Below are 21,543 nucleotides of genomic sequence, written 5' to 3' on the forward strand. Positions count from 1 at the left end.
TCTTGTTTCTTTTTTAAAATCCTTTTTATATCACCATCCTGTTCCAATCTATCCCTCTCCTGAAGAACCATCCTTTTTATAACAAAGCATTATAGAATTTTTTTGAAGTTTGGCAAAACCAATGAATTTTGTAAGTCTCCATATCCACGTTCATGCCTCCTTCTTGGCAGAGGTAATATATATCTCAGTGTGTGTACACAATATACATGTATGTGTATATGTTATGTGTATATATGCTTATATATACACATGCATGCACACACATGTAGATATACAATATATATGTACACACTTGTAACTAACACGTATCACACTGTATATATACATGCATGTACAATGTATATGTGTACGTATGTAATTTCTTTGGAGCCAAGCTTGGTCAAACAATGGATTCTTAATCATGGAGGGGACACTGCTTCCAAATGTTCATTCACAAGGGAACCAGCTGCTGTGACCCCGCACTGCTTCTTTTCTCCACCAATCATCCAACCTCTCACCCTCCCTGGGCTGATCCTGACAGTGCCATGGCCTGTCTCCCATGACCCCAGTGCCCAAACAGTTATTCCCATGTTAGAAGGTCTCAGGCATCAAGGTGCCAAAGTGGGTACCCTGATGACTTCTCTGGGCAGAGAATCCATGGGGATGAGGACTCATCTCTCCACATATACTTCTCAGTTCGCAGGACTTGAGGGCGTGATCACTGCGGTGCTGGATGAATTCCCACATGTCTGGGCCAAGCGCCGGGAGTGGTTTGTGCTTGCTGTGGTCATTACCTGTTTTTTTGGATCTTTGTCCACCTTGACTTTTGTGAGTATTGACTGCCCTTGACTCTGAGCCTCTCGTGGGCAGGCCCTGGAGTAAACCCAGATCAGACCCTCACCATCTGAACCCCCAAGGAAAACCAAGTAGTAACAATCCCTTAAAGAGAAGGCATTTTTAACACGCATGTGTTGGTCCCTAGATGGGTGATTCTGCCGGTCTTGACTCCTGGGAAGGCTCTCAGAGACTGATTTACTCCAACCTTTGCACAAAGCCCTTCCTCATTTGCTTCTGGTGGACACAACCCTTTTGCCTTAGCTCTTAAGGGGGCTAGTGCCCTTTAAAAAGTTTCCAACCTATTTCTCACTTTACTGTTATTAATCATATAGGAAAATGTTTTCCCAGTGCACAGATTATCTGGAGGGCTGTAACAGAATAGCTTTGTCTTCTCCTGAGTTCTAGTAATGATGAGAGAAGACAACTTCTCGTACTGAGAAGCAGCGTGGAGTCATATAACCTCTCTGGGCCTTAGTTTCCTCACCTGTAAAATGAAGGATTTGGACTTGATAACTTTGAAGGCCTGTTCCAGATCTTAATATACCATCCATGTGAAGACACCCATTTACCTAGAGAAGCCAGGAGGCAGATGCCATGGCGATCACCAGATCTAGACCTGGAAGGCCAATTAGTCCAACTCCCACATTTATTAAACGAGGAAAATGAGGCTGAAATGGTGGGGGGGAGTAGCTCAAGGTCAGAGTCAGGAAGCATCACAGTGAGATTTGAACTCAGGTCTTTTTACTACTAATCTTGTGCTTTGAATGAATCAAAAGGTATCCACCAAAGTCACAAATCTTTTTATTTTTTTCCATTCTGACTCCTATTTGCAAATCAAAATCTTCAAGCTATAAAAGTACTTGATACAGTCTCATTGAGGGAAAGGATCCAGCATTTATTAAGCACCTATTATGTGCCAGGCACTACACTAAGCACTTTACAAATACTATCTCATTTGGTCCCTCACAACCACCCTGGCAGGGAGATACAGAGGACAGTTGGGAAAGAGCAGGTGCCAGAGTCAGGAATACCGGACCCAGGGTCAGATGTATCTGATAACATGGGTCCCCTCTGGTCCCAGTCTTTACAGGTTAAGTATCTATAAGGCTAAGTACATTAAGTGGTGCTCAAAAAATACTTGCTGAAGGCATCAACAGCAGCTGGTTGTTTAAACCATACTCCTAAGGGAGAGGAAGACAAAAAGGGGAGAAGGCTGACATGTGGAATAAAGCCTAAGCAGAAAAGGGGAGGCATCACTATGGGAAGGATAATATGGTGTAACTGGAGAGAGGGCTGAACTTGGAATTGGCAGAGAACTGGGTTCAAATCCCACCTCTTACACTTCCCAGCTGTGTGACTGTGGGAGGGTCACTTAACTGCTCCCTGACTTAGTTTCCACATCAATAAAATGGAGATAATAGCTGTATTGCCTACTCCCTAGGGTAGTTGTGAGGATCAAGTGCAATAATCAATCAACACACATTTATTCAAAACCTACTATGTACCTGGAATGGTACTAGGGACTGGAAATACACAGAATAAAAATATATAGAAATAAATACACAGAATAAAAGAATCCTTGATAAGATATGCGAATTGCTTTGTAAACTCTAAAGGAATATATAAATGGTGGTGGTGGTGATGATGATGATGATGTTATGGAGACTTCTGGGTACTAAAATTAATGCCTCAATTGAAAAGTCAGAATTTTCTAGGGAAAGAAACGTTTATAAGCCCTTTAACTACTGAGTGTGGGGGGGCAGTGATGGGTATTCATAATGGCCCCTAATTCCCAGATCTCCTCTCTTGTTTCCAGGGAGGGGCCTACGTGGTGAAGTTGCTGGAAGAATACGCCACCGGACCAGCGGTGCTCACAGTGGTGCTTTTAGAAGCAATCGCCGTGTCTTGGTTCTATGGTAAGAATATTCTTTTGGCCGGTTGTGAGTCCTAATGAGAACGGCAGGGAGGGCTATGCTGTCACAGGCAGGATCCACTCCTGTCTCTGCCAAGAAAACCCCAAATGGGTCATGAAGAATTGGACAAAACCAAACAACAGCACGGGCACTGAGTCGTGTCTCGTTACCTTCTGCAGAATAAGATGTTTAGATGGGGTACGGATAGGCAATTTCATGAGTACAAGGCATTCCTTGAAAATTTTCAATGGACCTGATCAAATTCACTCTTTCTCTGAGCAGAAAACTACATGGATGAAACCATCACATCAGTGCTTGACAACCCACAACCACAGAGACAGGGACCAGCAGGCTATGCTAGCCTGCTCCTAAGGGTCAGGGGAAATACACACACACACGCACACACACACATATCCTCTTTTTATATCCTACTGAGACTCTGGTTCAGTGTGACCCTGAGTGTACTGAGGAACAGGGGCTGAAAAATCTGCATAACATGACTTTTTCTGCCTGTAGGTATCAACCAGTTCTGCAGTGATGTGAAAGAAATGCTTGGTTTCAGCCCCGGTTGGTTTTGGAGGATCTGTTGGGTAGCAATCAGCCCAATATTTCTATTGGTAAGTCAGGATTTCCTTGTGTTCTTCTTTGCCTGAGGAACTATCTTCAGTACTCTTTAAAAAAATATCTCACTTTTCTGTTCAGGAATCTTTAGTGCCTTTTTCTTACCTATCACACTAATTCTAATCTGATTCTGTCATGTCAGATCAGTCTGCTGTTTGACCTGTGTTTGAATCCCCACTTTGCCACATATTGTCTATGGGAGCCCGGACAAGTCACTTCCCCTAAGACTCAGTTTCCCCATCTGTAGAATGAGATGATCCCTTCTAGCCCATGTCTCATTACTCCCCTGCATGGACTTTCTTGCATCCATCAAACAGATGTGGCTGTTGTCTTGTGCATGGCCTTTGTGGTACAAGACACCTAACTCTAGGCTCAAATTAAAAATATAAATGGTTTATGGTAGACAGGTTATAAGGAACGGAAAGTTCAATCCTATCAGCTGCTGTAACTCATTTGTGTAGGTACACACATACACACATTCATGTATATTTGTATATGTTCAAATTCCGTATGACTTGTGGTTCTAGAATCAGTCTGGCAGGGGAAGACCCTCAGAATTTCTGACTAGAACAGAAACAATTACTATTTACACTCACTCTGAGCCATCAAACAAAATAATGAGTAAGAGAGGCTTGGGCTGGGACCTATTATTGGCCAATCAACGAGAGCCAGAGTGATTTGGGTTTAAAGGCATAACAGTCAAGTAGCTTCTATATGGAGCAGTTGGAGGGGGTGTGGCCAGTGCCCTGTTTGAGAGATGGGATCCTGATTGCTGACATGCCACAGAATCTCAGAGTCAGAAAGAGCCTTAGGATCTGTCTAGCCCAACCTCCTCGTTTTATGGTGTAGAAATTAGACTCAGAATGTGAAAGTGCATGACCCAGCTGGGATGCACTGAACAGGAATCTTTTCTACTCAGAACCAACAAGTAGTCTTGGTGTCCTTTCAGGGATCTGTTCCCCTTAGTGACCACTTATGGTCCACTTACGACCCTGTTTCTGCTCTGAGATATCTTTCTGTAGAGGGCACTGCTGCTTCTCAGCAGAGGCTATTCTTCAATATGTCCCTGTGTCTCCTACTTCTTTAAGGGGAAATCTTTTGATCTTCCACAGTCCCTAAGGGATTAGAACCACAGCCAAATACAGAGTCAATATGTCTGCCACATTCTAGTTTTTATCTTGCTGTAGTCTTAGTGTAAACATGAATCTTTCTGACCAAACAGTCATTTCTGTATCTTTGCTTTCAAAACAACCCTTTGGTCATTCCATGCCATGTACACTAACTCACACAAATCTTAACTCAAATCCTGTGACAACTGACTCATTTTTGCCTTCTGATCTTGTAAATTGCCTTTCTCTGTCCAGAAACACCCTTCCTGCTCCTCTCCCTGGCTGTCTTCTCTCACCTCCCTCAAGTCTTGGCTCAAAATTCACCTCTGCTAGGGAGCTCAACCTAAGTGACACCCCTGCAACTGACCAATTGACTATTGATCCATCCTGTGTTCATGACCTTCATTTGTATGTCAGTGTGTGCATTTATTTACCAACGTTTATTGTTAAAGTCCCCACTTAGATTGTTAACTCTTTAAGGGAAATGCCCAAGTCTTGTATTTTTTTCCATATGACCCACAGCACCATCTCCAGTTCTTTGTACATGGTAGGAGAATACTAAGACACAATTTCAAGGGTCCCCAGGAGTAGATTTTCTAGAAATCTGAAAGAGGGACAGATTTTTTTAAGGAAAAGATTATAGATTATGCTTATACCAAAAACCAAAGAGCTACCAACAGGACAACAGAAACTACAACTCATATGCCTGTTTCTTCATTTCTAAAATATCTTTATGAGAATGGTTTATGCAAGCATCTGGGGTATCCCTGATGAAAACCTGAGAAGGAAACCTGCAGGTTTTGGAAGACCTGCATTTGCTACTGTATTTGCATTTGCTACAGTAGTCCATATTTCATTGTCACACAAATAATGAGGAGCTTGAGAGAATGGAAGATCTCTGTTCTCATTGCTTATAGATTTTGCATTTGATATGGGAGAACAAAAAAATGTTTAAGGCTCTCCTGAAATAAAGTATGTCCCATGCATATGTTAAAATTATTAAAAAAAACTCTACAGCAATCACTTTGCTTAGGCAGTCTGCTGAGTACTGACATCAAACAAAGTGAAACCAAGGAGATCCACACTCATCTAAGGGATTGCCTGGTGTTGGAAGCAACGTTCTGTACAGAATCCAGACCAAAGAAAGATTCTTTTTTGATGGTGCTGCTTTCCCAGTGCTTCTGCTTACAGATGATGGTGTAAGAGACTGAGAACATCAAAGACCTCTCGATGGAGTCCAGAGCAATGGGGAAGAAGGAAGGAAGGAAAGAGAGGGGGAAAGAAAGAAAGAGAGAGAGAGAGAGAGAGAGAGAGAGAGAGAGAGAGAGAGAGAGAGAGAGAGAGAGAGAGAAAGAAAGAAAAAGAAAGAAAGAAAAAGGAAGGAAGGAAGGAAGGAAGAGAAAGGGAGGAGGGAAGGAAGGAAGGGAAAGAAGGAAGGAAAAAAAGAAGGAAAGAAAGAAGGAAAGAAGGGGAAAAAAGAAACAAAAGTTGGTCTAACCATGTATAATAAAAAAAGGAAAATAAAATACATACATTCTCCAGACAATATGTAGCTGCAGAAACAATCAATTGAAGAAGAGTCAAACCTTACTCTGGGCACATGCCTTGTGCCTTCCACCTCCAACAGAAATGTGTCCCCTGAGGGAAGGCAGGAAAGGGCTGAGCAAGACAGCTCCCATCTGTCCCAAAGCAATGATTTCCATTTGTGCCAGAACAAGGCAGCTGCCACCTCCCCCTGCCAGTCCAATCTCCCAATAACTGGGGTGTGGAGAAACTCTGGTGCAAAGAGGAGTAAGCTTCCCTTTGACCTCATGCCTTCCATCTCCTGCTGCACCCTTCTCCTGCCTAATCTCCACTCTTTGAAGGGAAGAAGAGTGAGTAGTGAAGTGGGACTTCCCATCTGACCATTTAACTCATGCCTCCCATCCCCTACTGCATTTTAATCTTCAACCTCCTTTGGGAAGAAGAATGACACCCTCCAATCAATAATGAACACTCTTCTGCTTGGTCATACTCTTCATAGCCCAGTGATTCTGAACCTCTGGGGGTCATCATCCAAACCCCATTCCCAACTCCCACTACCCAATTCCTTATTTCCATCCCCTTCAAACCCCTCCCCCCTAAAGTTTCAACCAAGCTCCACAAGCTCTTATATTGTTTCCTACAGAATGCCTGTTCCATAGACAAAAAACTTCCTTTCATCCTCGATCTTTTCCCCTCCCTCTCCTTCCACCTATTTGCTATTACTGAAGCCTGTTCACTATTACTGAAGTTCCCCCCTGATGACACAGCCTCCCTGGCCACCCTTTCCAACACTTATTGCACCTTCACTCATCTCCCTTGGCTCACTGGTCAACGCAGGGGTAGGGGGAGTTGGAATACTCCTTGTTCCCCCCTACCACTTTCAGTTACCTTCATCAGTCAGAATCCTCTCCTCCTTTGAGACTTATGCTATTCATATCTACCGCCTAATCAAAATCCTGATAGTTGTTGTCTATAGACCTCTAGGTCACTCCACTTCCTTCCTCAATGAATCTAATACCTGGCCCACAATGTTCCTTTTCTCTCCAACTCCTGCCCTCATACTAGGGGACTTCAGTATACATATAGGCTCTCCCTCAAATACCGTAATCACTCCATTCTTCATCCTACTCACTTCCCATGACCTACTCCCACTGCAGGCATCCACAAACACAGTCATACCTTTGATTTTGCCATCACCCAGAAATGTACCACCTTTGTGTTCAAGAATTCTAAAATCCCCTTATGTGATCATAATCTAGTGGCTTTCTACCCCTCCCTATGCCTTCCCTTACAAAATCCTACTCTTAATCCTCACTGTGACCTTGTCACTTGACCCCTCAATACACTCCCCTGCTGCACTTGCGACTCTCCCCTCTTCTCCCCATCTTGACCCCTTGGTGAGCCAATTCAACTCCACACCATCCTCCCTTCAATCCTAGCCCCCTTATCACATTGCCCGTTACACCCAGTCAATTCTCAGTCTTGCATTCCTTGGATCACCACCATTCCGACTGGGTCCACTACAAATTTATATTGCATAATTTCAACTGGGCCCTTGCTGCTGCTAGGCAATCCTACTATATGTCCCTTATCAACTCACTCTCCTACTCCCCACAGCAGCTCTTCTAACACTTTTCATCCCTCCTCAAACTTCCCGTGTCTCCCCTCCCCCACCTCAATTTTACCTATTTGAGCCCCCTCTTCTCCCCTCTTCCTCATCTCCTATAATTCAGGTGCCTTCTGCCACTCTCTCCTCCACCCCTGTGTCACATGATGAAGTGACCTTATCCCCTATCAGGGATAACTCCTCAACTTGTTCAAGTGATCTCATTCCATCCCGTCTCCTCCATCAGATAGACTCCTCTGTTACCCCACTTTCATTTATTTTCAGTCTCTCTTTGTCTAAAGGCTCATTCCCTGTTGCCAGCAGACATATCCATGTCTCCCCCATCTTGAAAAAAAAACCCAACCCTCACTTGATCCTTCCTTCTCTGCTAACTCTTGCTCTATATCTCTTTTGCCCTTTGGAGTTAAACTCCTTGAAAAGGCATCTACAACAGGTGCCTCTGCTTTCCTCCCGCTCTCTTGTTGTTTAGTTGTTTCAGTCACATATGATTCTTGGGTTTTCTTGGCAGAGACAATAGAGTGGTTCACCATTTCCTTCTTTGGCAGATGAGGAAACTGAGGCAAACAGGGTTAAGTGACTTGCACAGGGTCACACAGAAAGTGTCTGAGGCTAGATTTGAACTTGTCTTCTTGACTCCAGGCTCAGCACTCTGTGCACTATGGCTCCACCTGGCTGTCCTAGCTCTTTTCTTAACCCTTCATAATTTTCTAGCTTCTGACCTTATCCTTCCACCAAAATGTTCTCCAGAATGCTCGTTCTCCTTGACCTATCTGCAGCCTTTGACACTGTTGATCACTCTCTCCTCTTTGATATACCTTCTTCTCTCTAGGTTTCCACCTCTCTCTGTCTGTCTATTTCTCTCTCTCTCTTTCTTCTCCTCCTATCTCTCTCACTACTACTGAGAATCCTTTGCTGGATCCTCCTGATCTCACCCTCAACCTACAGATGTCCCTCAAGGTTCTGCCCTAGGCCCTCTTCTCTTCTCCCTCTATACTTCATCGGGTGATCTCATCAGCTCCCATGGATTTAATTACCATCTCTATGCTGATAATTCTCAAATCTATCTATCCTGCCCCAAACTCTCTGCTGACCTCCAGTCTCACATTTCCAACTGCCTTTCAGATATACTAGATGTCCAGTAGATTAAATATGTCCAAAACCGAACTCATTATTTTCCCCCCAAACCCTCCCCACCCCCACCCCCACCTTCTACCTTCCCTATTACTGTGGATGGCAACACCATCATCCCAGTCTACCATCCTGGACTCCTCCCTGTCTCTCACCCCTCCATGTCCACATTTTGCCAAGGCCTGCCAATTTCACCTCTGCACCATCTTTCAAATGTGCCTCCTTCTCTCCTCTGACACTGCCACCCCCCTGGTGCAGGCCCTGGTCATTTCACACCTGGATTATCACAATAGCTTGCTGGTGGCTCTCCCCATCTGAAGTGTCTCCCCGCTCCAATCCATCCTCCATTCATCTACAAAAGTGATTTTCCCAAAATGCAGGTCTGACTGTATGGCTGCCACCCCTCCTACCACTCAATAAACTCCAGTGGCTCCCTATTACCTCCAGGATCAAATACAAATTGTTCTGTTTGGCATTCAAAGTTCTTCAAAACCTACTACCTTGCTCCCTTTCCAGTCTTCTTACACCTCACTCTTCACCATATTCTCTTCCATCCAGTGACATGGGCCTCCATAAACAAGACCCTCCATCTCTCAGTTCTGCCCATTCTATCTGGCTGTCCCCCATGCCTGGAACACTCTCCATCCTCTGCTCCACCAATTAACCTCCCTGGCTTCCTTGAAGTCCCAACTAAAATCTCATCTTCTGTAGGAAGTTTTTCCCAACCCTCTTAATTGTAGTGCCCCCTTCCATTCTTTCCTATTTATCCTGGATATAGCTTTGCTGCACATATTTGTTTGCGTGTTGTCTCCTTACAATTCTATTAGATTGTGAGCTCCCTAGGGTACGGGATTGTCCTTTGTTAGTATGTGCTTAATGAATGTTTATGGATTGATTGATTGAACAAGTTGGTCCATCATAAAGTAACTTTTGAATGGGTGAAAGGTAAACAATGAGATGGACCAGAACGAAGTGGGAGGAAAATAGTAGACTGCATAATATTTGGCAAACTGAGAAGCCTTTCCAAAGACCCCAAGTATGTCATTGCCACAGAAGTCTATCTCTTTAATACCTATATTTTTCTGGTGACATTATGTGGCTATGAATCATGGTATGCCATAGTCTTGGAAGAATTGAAATGACAAATCAAAAGGGAAATGGAAACACTCCTAGTGGGCATAAAGATTCACAATGATGACTTATTTATTTTAAAATATAGTAAAATACATCAAGTTCAGGGACAGCTAGATGGCACAGTGGATAGAGTGTTAGGCCTGGAGTCAGAAAGACTCATCTTCCTGAATTCAAATCCAGCCTCAGACACAGGTAAAGTCACTTAACCCTATTTGCCTCAGTTTCCTCATCTGTAAAAATGAAATGGAGAGAGAAATGGCAAACTACTTCAGTATCTTTGCCAAGAAAACCCCAAATGGGGTCATGAAGAGTCAGGCATGACTTGAAAATTGACTGAACAACAACAGCATCACAGTCAACCATGACCAGAAAAGGAAGTGGGCTGGTCATATAGTGAGAGATCAACAGCATGCTCATTATACTGGTACCACCAAAACAATAAAAATAAATGACAGCAACAACAGAAGGTCCACAGCCCATTGGGTGGCTCATTAAGGGGACTGGTGAAAAAACAAAACAAAACCAGGGACAAGAATTACACTGGATGAGACACTGTGGAAAGGCAGTGATATGCATTGGTGGAATATCAATAATAATGAAACTATGAATCCACAATAGCAACGAGTAACTCTTGGCTGGTGGGCAGACTTGGGGTGGGGAAGAATAGGTTGGGAAGTCATTGGCATAATTCCCATAATATTCTTACAAGCTCCAAAGGTAAGCAGTGGAGTGCCCAATTAACAAGAGGCAAATCTGTTTAACCACCTCTGGGTTATTTAACAGATCACCACTCTGGACTTTTTTATGGCCATCTTGGGTAAACAACTGGTAGCTTACCAAAAGTATTGCTCCTCACCAGCTCCCTATTTTTACACTGAAATTAAACAGCAAAGAGAACACATAAGAGGCTTGGGAACATTGGAACAAAAAACAGATTATCTGAAAAACTAGAATGAGTAGAATAGAATAGGGTAAGAGCTTTGTACTTGCTGGTACCAGGGCCCTTAGGGTCCCAGGTACCTGATGTTGAATGGGGAGGGGTGGCAGTGACTCTTAACCAAAGTACGATTTCCTGGTTCCCAAATGAGTCTCCCCCAAACTTGTCTGTGCCAAGTTGGGGTAAGAGGAAGCCAAGATGGTGGCATATGACCCCTGGCCTGGCTTCCGTTTGAAAGCTTCCCCCTGAACTCCAGATAACACTGCTGGGAAGATTAATATCTGTTTAGTCATTTCCCATTTTATTACCTGAAGACAAAGGGAAAAAAAGGCTATAAATAGATGTTTAACCACACAAATAATTTACATTACTGTCTTCTTTATGAGCATGAAATAATAAAATTAAATTAAATTAAGGCCAATAAGGCTTCAGCATGGTGGTTACTAGGCAAAACTGATATTTACACACTCTCTCTGGAAACCAAACTAAAATAAGAAAACTCATCAACTGGGTGTTGGGGGTTCACTGTGGAAATTTTCTGGGTCAAATATTTCACTGACTTTTCAAGTGAAAATTGCATTAGGCTGCTTTTCCCTCCTGTAATTTCTTGGGTTATGAGGACCCATGGCAGAGAGTCATTCATTCGAGAGATGCTCCATGGCAGAGCTGTCCTTGCTGAAAGCAAAGAGTAGAGAGCAAAAAGCACCCTCCTCCAGTCCCCACAGTGAAGATCGTGGACCACCAACCCTGGGGACAGAACAGGGGTATAAAGAGAACGAGTAGAAACTGGGTGGAAAGAAATATTAAGCCACGTGGGTATGGAATGACCCTGAAGAGTTAATCTGGTCCACTCATCTCGTTGTCAAGCAAGATGGGACTCCAAGCATCTCAGGTGGATGAGAATCTGTCCTGCTTTGAAAAGAACTCCATGGAAGGAGGTCCCATAACCTCTCACAGGAAGCATTTCAGGGGCTCACAGTCAATTCCTCCTAGTATCTAACCTAATTCTTCTGGCTTGAGTTAATGTTGGTTATTATGATTATGAGTTTTTCTTGTTCTGCTGTCAGTGAATCAGAAAAGTTTATCATCTTACAAAAAAGCCATCGCCTTGTAGCCTCAAGAGGTTACTTATGTTCTCTCTAGGTCAAATTACATCAGTTCCTTTTATTTTTCCTGGTCGGTCCTACATCATCTCCAGTGTTTTATTGTGAATTTAAATTGTGGAGCCAATATTTTAGTGACCAATATTTTAGAAAGATTTTGGGCCAGCTAGGTGGTGCAGTGGATGGAGTGCAGTGCCTTGAGTCAGGAGGACCTGAGTTCAAGTCTGACCTCAGTCACTTACTAGCTGTGTGACCCTGGGCAAGTCATGTAAATCTATTTGCCCCAGTTTCTTCATCTGTAAAATGATCTGGAGAAGGAAATGGCAAACCAACCCCACTATGTTTGCCAAGAAAACCTCAAATGGAGCAACAACAAAGAGTTGGGTGAAACTTAACAGCAGCAACAATACTGAGAGTAACACAGGACGACCGCAAAACTCCCTATTACCATGTAACTAATAGTATATTTTTATCTGATTTTATAAATAAATTTTTACATCTTTATGCTGATTTTATAGGGGATAGGGACTTAATCTGTGATTTCACTGGTAAAAAGAAAAAAAAAGAACTCCCAGGAGAAGACACACTCTATCAATGCCTATTGGTACCTTCTCTCTATCTTAGAATCTTAACAAGTTGTAGAATACTAGGATGTCAATGATTTGTCCAGTGACACACAGCCAGTATGTGCCAGACTCGAACACAGATCTTCCTGGCTTCAAGTTAATTACCTATCTACCATGCCCCACAATTTCTCAATCAGGCAAGATTTAAAGCCTAGGAAGAGAAAAATATCCCATAGTGGCTCAGAAATATCTCCTAGCTATTCAGGCTCCAGGTATGGTCAAGTCATCCTCTAGAGATTGGAGAAGTTAAGTTGATACTAATATTCACAAAAAATGAGGACTCTGGAGAGAAACTGCACATTCCACAAACTGCTTATCTTCTTTATGACTGTTAAATTGTTCCAACAGCTGTTTATCATCTCAATGATCATTTATTAAATGTACTTTTCACAATCCAAGGACTTGAATGGAATCAAACCAAAGCAGAGCTATCAAGGATCTTTAAAAAATCCCCAAACTGTAAAAAGAGATGAGATCTGTATATGGTGGGGTGGGGTGGGAAAACGGAGAAGAGATTTTGTTTATTTTCTTGGAAGCATAGAACCTAAAGGGAAGGTGGACTTTATATTAATTATATCATATTATATTAGCCAAGGGTGAATTTTGGGTGAGAATTTGGCCATATCTTGGACAAACTGAAGTCTCTAATGATGGACATGAAGTAAAACTGGTGATTTCTGAGTCTCAGAGTTCTGACTGGGGTTCAGTACTTCTTTGGAGTTTGTCTGAAAAGTTCCCTCTCAAAACCACAGATATTCCAGCGGACTCATAATCCTTCCACTGATGCAAGTTGCAGGCCCTCCATGGCTGCCCATCATTGTACATGTTCTCCTTAGAGTTCCTTCTGTGGGGACACTTAGAGGCCTTCCTTTCCTGCCGCAGTAGAGCATTCAATCTATCTCCCCGGTATTCCTTATGCCTAAATTTTCTAACATATCTGTGGTCTCCCCACTGAGCATGATTCTCGGCATTCCTCTTCTAGTTCATCATCTGCAGCTTTCTGAGCAGCCCCCCAGAGCTTCGACTCTTCAATTACAATTACCCTCGATGGACTGTCCTCCTGGGGTACTGTATCGGGACTTCTTCCTTCATCTGCATTCCCACCTATATACTTTATCGGTTGATCATCACTCCAGGGACATTCAAAGAGGTACCATTTCTCTCATGTACTGGGAAGGGATGGTCAGGAAGGGAATAGTCCTTGTGCCATTGTCTTTTTAAGGGAAATGGGCAAATGACATTAAATTCACCAAGAAGAATTGAACAATATATGTTGCTAAACTGTTAACAATTTTTTTAACCTTGTTAAGCCTAACTAACATTCAGGGCACCCTAGTACAATCTAGTGATATCAGGACAGAGTAGAAATTCTCTTTTGGCCTATCTAAATGGTCCCAAATTAATCAGATCACTGCCCTGCTTTCAGATTGGAATTCAGTATGGACACTTGATCTGGAACTTCTGAAGTATAATAACACAAAAATTCTGGTTTATACATAACCAAGGAAGGGGATGGCCTTGCCTCCTTCCCTCTCCCAACAACGAAGCACAATCTATCTTCCCAGATCATAGAGGGTAACAATATCTGAGCCAAGATTGTGGAAGCTACAGTTATCCTTCACCCAGATGCAAATCAGTAACTCAAATAACCAACTCCATGCAGAGGCCTATCCCACAGGGATGCCGCTGGGTTGGCAAAGGGCTTAGGAAAAGAAAGGTGATTTCCAGTACATTGTTAATGTTCAGAGAACAATGAATTCATAGTGTGATTTGTTCAGGTCATCTATTGTTGGCTAGTAGCTGGCTCCAAAACTTAGAACACTAAGGGACTGAGAAAAAGGTCATGGGTTAGTATTCTGTTGGAGCCAGTTAACATCAGTCTATTCCTTGGACACACTCTGAGCCTCTAACATAACAACAGTCATCTGTCTTGAAGGCGAGTGCGACTGCTGGTCACAGGTGTGGTGCCAGACAATACTTGAAAAACAGACCAGCACAAATCTATTCACACCTCTAGTTAAGCCACCCAAAGTTCCACTGAGAGGAGGCTTGCCTTCATCTGTGTGACTCTGGGCATGTTATTTAAACTTTTTGAGCCTCAGTATCTTCATCTGTAAGATGGGATAACACTTGCTCTCCCCATCTCACAGGACTGTTGAGGATCATGTGAGGATTTGTACCAAGAATTTCACAAAACTTACAGCACTATTTAAATGTCAGCTCTCATTGTCACCATTACTGTTGTGAAAGTCAGTATGTTAAAGTCAGTGATCCATTCAAGAGTCAAAGTGAACTAGAACAGAAAAGAGTGGACAGAGTCAAAATGAATTAAAGTTCATAGGATCATAGATTTAGAACTTGTCTCCAAGGGGCCCTGGAGGTCAGCCAGTAAAATGTAAGGCAAGGACAGTCTCAATTTTCTATGTGTATCATCAGTGCTTGGTGCAGAATACACACTTAATAAATGCTTGTTGAATGACCTAATTCTGATCCAACTCCTTCGTTTTACAGATGAGGAAACTGAGGCCCACAGTGACTTGTCTAAGGTTACACAGATAGTAAGTGGTAGACCACGGTCAGACTCCAAATACAGTATTCCTTCCACTGAATCACACCACCTCCTGTCCTCAGAGCTTACAGTATAGGAAGGGAGTATGATGCAGACGCAGGCGGTTATAATGTAAAAGATAGTATGCGTATGGTGTTTTAGATCACATAAAAGAGGAAAAATTCTTTCTTAAACAAAAAAGATGTGTTAAAGGTTAATTCTTCAACTACCCAGTATCATGACTTAATCCCTTTCATGTATTCCTAGTAGTCAAGAACACTCATAAGATTCCCACCCCCACTCTGCTTAAATTAGGGATATAAAATATAACACACTGGTAAGCCAATGGCATCCTGGACCCACTCATGAGTAGCATCAAGGTGTCATCCATAAATTGAAAGTTTTTTTCAGATCTCTGGGGTTTGTTTTTTTGCAACTATGTGGTAGCACATCTAGAGGTGAATTCTACAATGTGGTTAGGGATAGTGCTTATGGAGGGAAATCCTCATCTGTCGCAAATGTTCCAGAGAGAGAGAATATCTATCTTATAGAGGGAAGCATGTGACCAGATTTTACTTGAGAAAATGTATCCCTTTGGTAGGGTAGTTAGGTGGCCAGGAGTTAGGAACTCATCTTCATGAGTTCATATCCAGCCTCAGATACTTACTAGCTATGGGATTTTGGGCAAATCACTTAACAGTCTGCCTCAATTCCTCATCTACAAAATGAGCCAGAGAAGGAAATGGCAAACCACTCTAGTATTTTTGCCAAGAATACCCCAAGTGGGGTCACAAAGAGTTGGACATGACTAGAATGACCGAACAACAAAAATCCCTTTGGTATTACTTGTTAACACAGACTTTAGAGCTAAATCTCTTTTGGATTTCGCCATTTAAAAGTATTTGGCCTTTGCATATTAACTCTAGGGCAAATTATCTAATTACCTATTATTTTCTTAGTGAAAACAATTAAAATTTCATAGATGTTTTCCATCAGAACCATTATGGTAGTCACTATTGAAGGGAATGAATTATTAAATAATGAAAAATTCATCCTAAAAAGTCTTTTCATCCTTTACCATTAATATAGCATATGGGCTAACGGTAATCTGATGACTGGGGTTAAACATCTGGAAACATTTTAACTTGGGTACTTGGGAGCATGGTGATGGTGTTGACAGAAAATGGGAACTTGCAAGGGAGGTTTTTTTTCTGGAGCAGGGAGGGAACATGATAGTATTAATGTAGGTAAATCCTTCCTGACAAAAGTGTAAGAAGCTCCCTCTGGAGATAGTGTCTCCTCACTGTAGGTCTCCAATCAAAGGTCGACGACCACTTGTTATACGGGCAGCTAGGTGGTACAGTGGACAGGACTGGAGACAGAAAGATGGGAGTTCAAATTCAACCTCAGATACTTCCTAGCTGTGTGGAGCAAATCACTTGTTTCCTTAAGTGTGAACAGAGGATAACAGCTCCTCCCTTAAACAGCTGTTGTGAGGATCAAATGAGATATTTGTAAAGTGAATGCCACATCCTAGGTTCTTAATAATTGCTTTTCCTCTCCCTCCCCATTTGTCATTTATGTTGTAGAAGGGATTCTTGGGTATGGGTTGAACTAGATAGCTCTTGAAGTCATTCTGGGACCATCTCTGGCCCTGCTTCCTTATAGATGAGGAAGATGATGACCAAAGAGGAAAGTTGCCCAAATTCATGAAGCTAGTGGCAGAGCTGAGTTTTGAACCCAAGCTGACTGCAAATTTGGTACTCTCACTTCCAAGTGACACTGAAAAAACTTTGGCAGTCCAACGTAGGCTACTACAACAGGGCTGAATGCTGGGTGTTTGGGGAGTAAAGGGTAGGTGTGGTACACATGATAACCTTTCCCGACTTCATAACTTAATCTAAGGCTGCCTTAGCCTACACACACATGCCTTAGTAACCACCTCTTCACACTGTAGCACTTAAGAGTAGTTAAGAGTGTTTGGTTACCAGCTTTAAATGAATAAGAGGCATGTCTGTTTACAAACACTTCTAGATTTAGATCTTTACCTAAAGGAAAAATTGGATGCCCCTGGGCTCCTATTAAGGAATCCCCTGCTTCTGCTGGGGCACAGGTCCCAGGAGCTGGTGCTCAGAGTGCAGGGTGTTAACCTCAGCCAGCCATTGTACTCTCTTTTTGAACTTCCACTGTGTTATCTAGGAACACAATTACTAGAGACATTTTCATCACAAAGGGCACAATTTTATGAACTGTGTTTACTGCGGATGGAGCTTTTCCAGCTCCCTGGGGGTACTTGCCTCTAAAAGGAAGAAAAACTCATAGGAACTGAAGATGAAGAGGACCAAGCTGGCATTGAATTGTCCTGAATATTGCACTGGTTAGGGCACTCACTGCTCACAGGAAGGTGGGTGGTAAGAAATCATCGTAAGTCCTGCATGTTTTTCCAATCCAAAAAGGAGACAAGGACACATAACAGAGGTTGTCTAAATAAGTGTTTATTGGCTGAAATCAATGCGATGAAAAATGCTTTCAGATTTAGCTCTGTCTACTAGATGTACGCTGTCTTGGTCAAGGAAGATTTTACTTAATTTTATTAAGCCCACTGTTTTTCTCTCTCCTGGACACTGAGGCTGAGCTTAAAGGGTGGTTTGTATATTTTCCATTCACAGACCCAAGTATAGTTTAAATCAGTCATAACAGCTCCAGTGGACCTCTTAGCTACTTCTAGCATGGAGGGTCTTACCATTTTCTGCGTGATGACATCAGTCTGAGGTGAATCAGAGGCACTGGAATTAAGATTTAGAAGTGATTTAATCCCTATGAATGTCATTTTCATTGCTGTAAAAGTTATTTATTTGGAACTTCTGCATTCGAACTAAAGCATTTTATCATCTCATCCTGACTTCCCTTATTGTTATACTTATCCCTATCGCATATTTCCTTATGCTTGGGGGTCCCAAGTGCTATCTTACCCCTGCTTGGAGATGGCTTCTTTGCCACTGTGGAACACTAGTGATTCCAAAACCACAGACTGGAAATTCTTCTCAAACTGCAAAGAATATTACAACTTTCTTGGGGTTTAAATGCCATTTAAAAGAATGCTATCAGAACCAGGAGAATGATGTACACAGTAACAACAGTATTGTTTGAGGAAGAATTGTGAAGGACTTAGCCATTCTCAGTAATACAATGATCCAGGACAATCCCAAAGGACTAATGATGAAGCATACTATCCACCTCCATAGAAAGAACTGATATTGACTGAACACTGACTGAAGCAGGCTGTTTTTCACTTTCTTTTTTTTCCTTTTATTCAAGACTTCTTGTACAAAATGATTAATATGGAAATGTCTTACATAATTGCATATGTATAACTTATATCTGATTGCTTACTGTCTTAGGGAGGAGGGAGGGAAGGATAGAATTTGGAACTCAAAACGTTAAATAAAATATTAGAAAGCTGAAAAAAAAAGAAAAGAAAAACAGTACCAGTAGACTCGCTTGATGCAGGGTTGCCACAAACTTACAATTTATATAAAAAAAACTGTCGTAAAGCGCAATAAAATGAAGCACAAAAAAATTAGAGCTCTAGTCTATAATACTGTGATGCTTGTTACATTAAAGGGTTTTTTTTTTAAAAAAAACTGTATATTTTCTTCTTAACAGCGTATTCTAAAAAGTCTCACTCCAGAAACACCTACAGAGATTCCCTTCGGAGACCTTCGCTTGAATGCTGTGTAGCAAGTAATGGACAAGAGGAAAAAACTTCCCTATCAATTCCGACCCTCTACTTGTCACCCATTACCCTTCTCCCCTCCAAGTGAACTGAGTTTCCAGCTGAGCCAAGGAATGAGAGGACATTCTCCATAGAGGCCCAGCTTCAAAAGACACTGGTGCCTAGAATCTCATGACCTCCAGCCTTCAGATCCACCTCCTTCCATGAAATCAGCTCGGCACTTATCAAACTCAACTCAGCAACTACAGCTAAACTGGTTCATTTTGGATGTGGGAAGATTTTGTCGTGTGTATGTGACTGCTACCGTATGAATGGGTGAAAGGGATAATATAAACCACTAGTGGACAAATAGCATCAGTTAGGATTACATTTAGTCTTGAGTCTGTGTGAGTGTCTTCTCAATGTGATTTGTATTGGACCATATTGTGTTTGCTTCTAAGGGTTTCACTGTCAAATGAGTCTATAAACTGTGTAGGACAACACAGAAACCGTTCTGACAGCCATATATGTTTATTCTCTGAGTAACACGGAATCTGTAGCTGGAAACTGATGGGACTCTCTAATCCTGCGCTGTGGGTCTTGCAGAGGAAGTTGTAGGAAGCTAACCTGAAAGGTGCTATGTGTGTGTGTGAGTAGGTGTGTGCGTGTGCCTGCGTACTGCTATTACAGCGTACACATCTGTCTCCTTTCTATTACTCTAAAGCTTTCTGGCACTTTATGAACCATACATCATCGTTTTTCTTATGTTAATAGATTTTACACACACAAACATTTGTAGATGTGCATTCATTGCTTCAAGTCTATAGGTCCTATATCCATTCTTCTTTTCTTGTGCTTCTGATACCCGTCCTTGGTGTGTGCACACACAGCACCGCCCCCCCCCCCCACACCCACAAACCACCCCCTCCCCCACCTTCCTTACCTTGGCCAGTCTATGAGGACATTAGCATTCTGTGTTCTCACCCTCTCCCTGTCTTTTTCCACTACACCTTCATGATGACATTCTGGCTCATTTACTCCTGTCCTGACCTCATTTAAGTTATGTGAATTGTTCTGAAGGTAGATGCCAGAACCTCACCCTTCAGCTCTATTTACTGTTCTCAAAGTGATTAAGAATAAAAGGAGGAATCCTATGAGCACATCCTACTGTTTACCTTACCATGCTTCTTGGAGGTAAAGTTGCAAACAAAGAAACGGAGTAAAATTTTGCCTGAGGTACAATAAATTCAAGTTCTCACCCAGGTGCTCACCCCTGAACCAAAAGAGTCAATTCTTCCCTGGCTTCCCTTTTCTATTTGCCCTATATTTTCCTTTCTTTTATTTTTCTATTTTTTGGTTGTCTCCTCCTGATTTTCCCTAATTCATTTCCTACTGTTGAAAGGAAAGAAAGCCTCAGGCATTAGCTGTCCAAATGGCTTTAAAATCATAAAATATAGAGGCAAAATCCCACTTGTAATCTGGTTCTCTTTATTCTCGAGGGCTTGTTATCATTAAGTAGGGCATCTTCCAACCTATCTATAATCATCAAATCATCTCTGAGAACAACAGGAAATTCACCTGATGAGTCCAAGGTAGTTACTCTTAATAGTAAAGAGACCTGTATTTCAGTTGTTTTTCTCATAACCCAATTTGGTGATATTTGTTTTGGCTCAAATGGAAGTGTAACACAAATTCTGCCTTCATGACTGCCTGCCTACATCATAGTCAAGCAGTCGATGAATGAAGAGGTCAACACACTTTAAAATACATTTTACAAGTGTGAGAGACAGAATGTTGTGATGCCTTCTTGAACATCAGTCTTTGGAATTCAGTCTGACATGCACATCAGAAAGCCACCTGAGTCTGTGTATGAAGGACATGTACATGCACAAGCATGAAGGCATACGCATGTGGAAGTTGGTTCTTGGTTTTGGGATGTATATTTTTCAGGAATATAAAATAAAAGAGGAGTGGTACAGTCTAGTAGAGTCAATAGATAAGAGGTTAAGTCACAATATTTTCTTTGGAAAAGGGCAAAAAAAAAAAAGCCCCAAACCAAATCCTAGTCACATCAGGTTTTTGGTGAAGAATATGTTTTACTGAATAATAAGTGATAAACTCACCATTGTGATGACCTTTTCTTTTTCCTCCCTATTTCAGGCCTTTTTAGATGACTCATGGGAAGTGGCTTTATATTTTGGGATGGTAACTTATGAAAGGCTTCTGGCTATGAATTACTTAGGGGAATTTTGCATTACAAAGTATAATAATAATGTAAAACAAAGTATCTTATAGAAAATCCAAATCTAATGTAGCATTTAAGTAAAAGCAAATAAAAAACCCACTATTATTTGGACTAGAAAAGTAAAGGTTTGGATTTTTTGTTAACTGTGAAATCTTGCAATAGTCCCTAAACAATAAGCTAGACACCCCAATTTAATCTTTAGGAAAACTCTGCCAAATCCTTGGTCAGTAAAATAATTGCCCAAACCCGTGAACTGGATTCCAGGATTGTCACTGTTCTGATGGTTATGAGTCTCTTCTCCTTCTACTCATCTTCTAAACCTGGTCCTACTCATTTCAGAACCTAAATGAAAGACATTTTCCTGCTCAAATATTCCTCCCAAAAAACCTCTCAACTAGCTTCAAAATTCAGCGTTAGAAAAGTGGCTTAAAGGAAGATTCCTGCTTTTTTCTTAGCAAAGTTGAGGCATTGACCCATGCCAGGACAAGGATTTAGAG

At 41.9% G+C, this 21,543-nt stretch overlaps 1 protein-coding gene across 1 annotated transcript in view; it reads left to right on the forward strand.

Annotated features, from left to right (window-relative positions):
- Nucleotides 1-19,964, forward strand: part of SLC6A4 (solute carrier family 6 member 4) — a 55,214-nt gene extending 35,250 nt beyond the window's left edge. Inside the window, exons 10-14 of the mRNA XM_036767633.1 lie at nt 676-807; nt 2,633-2,732; nt 3,246-3,346; nt 13,521-13,688; nt 18,753-19,964. Of these exons, the coding sequence (XP_036623528.1) occupies nt 676-807; nt 2,633-2,732; nt 3,246-3,346; nt 13,521-13,688; nt 18,753-18,827 (576 nt within the window). The 3' untranslated portion in view covers nt 18,828-19,964. The remainder of the gene's footprint in view (nt 1-675; nt 808-2,632; nt 2,733-3,245; nt 3,347-13,520; nt 13,689-18,752) is intronic.
- Nucleotides 19,965-21,543: the final 1,579 nt, after the last annotated feature.

Source organism: Trichosurus vulpecula, chromosome 7 (assembly GCF_011100635.1).
Source record: "Trichosurus vulpecula isolate mTriVul1 chromosome 7, mTriVul1.pri, whole genome shotgun sequence".
Taxonomy (NCBI): Eukaryota; Metazoa; Chordata; class Mammalia; order Diprotodontia; family Phalangeridae; genus Trichosurus; species Trichosurus vulpecula.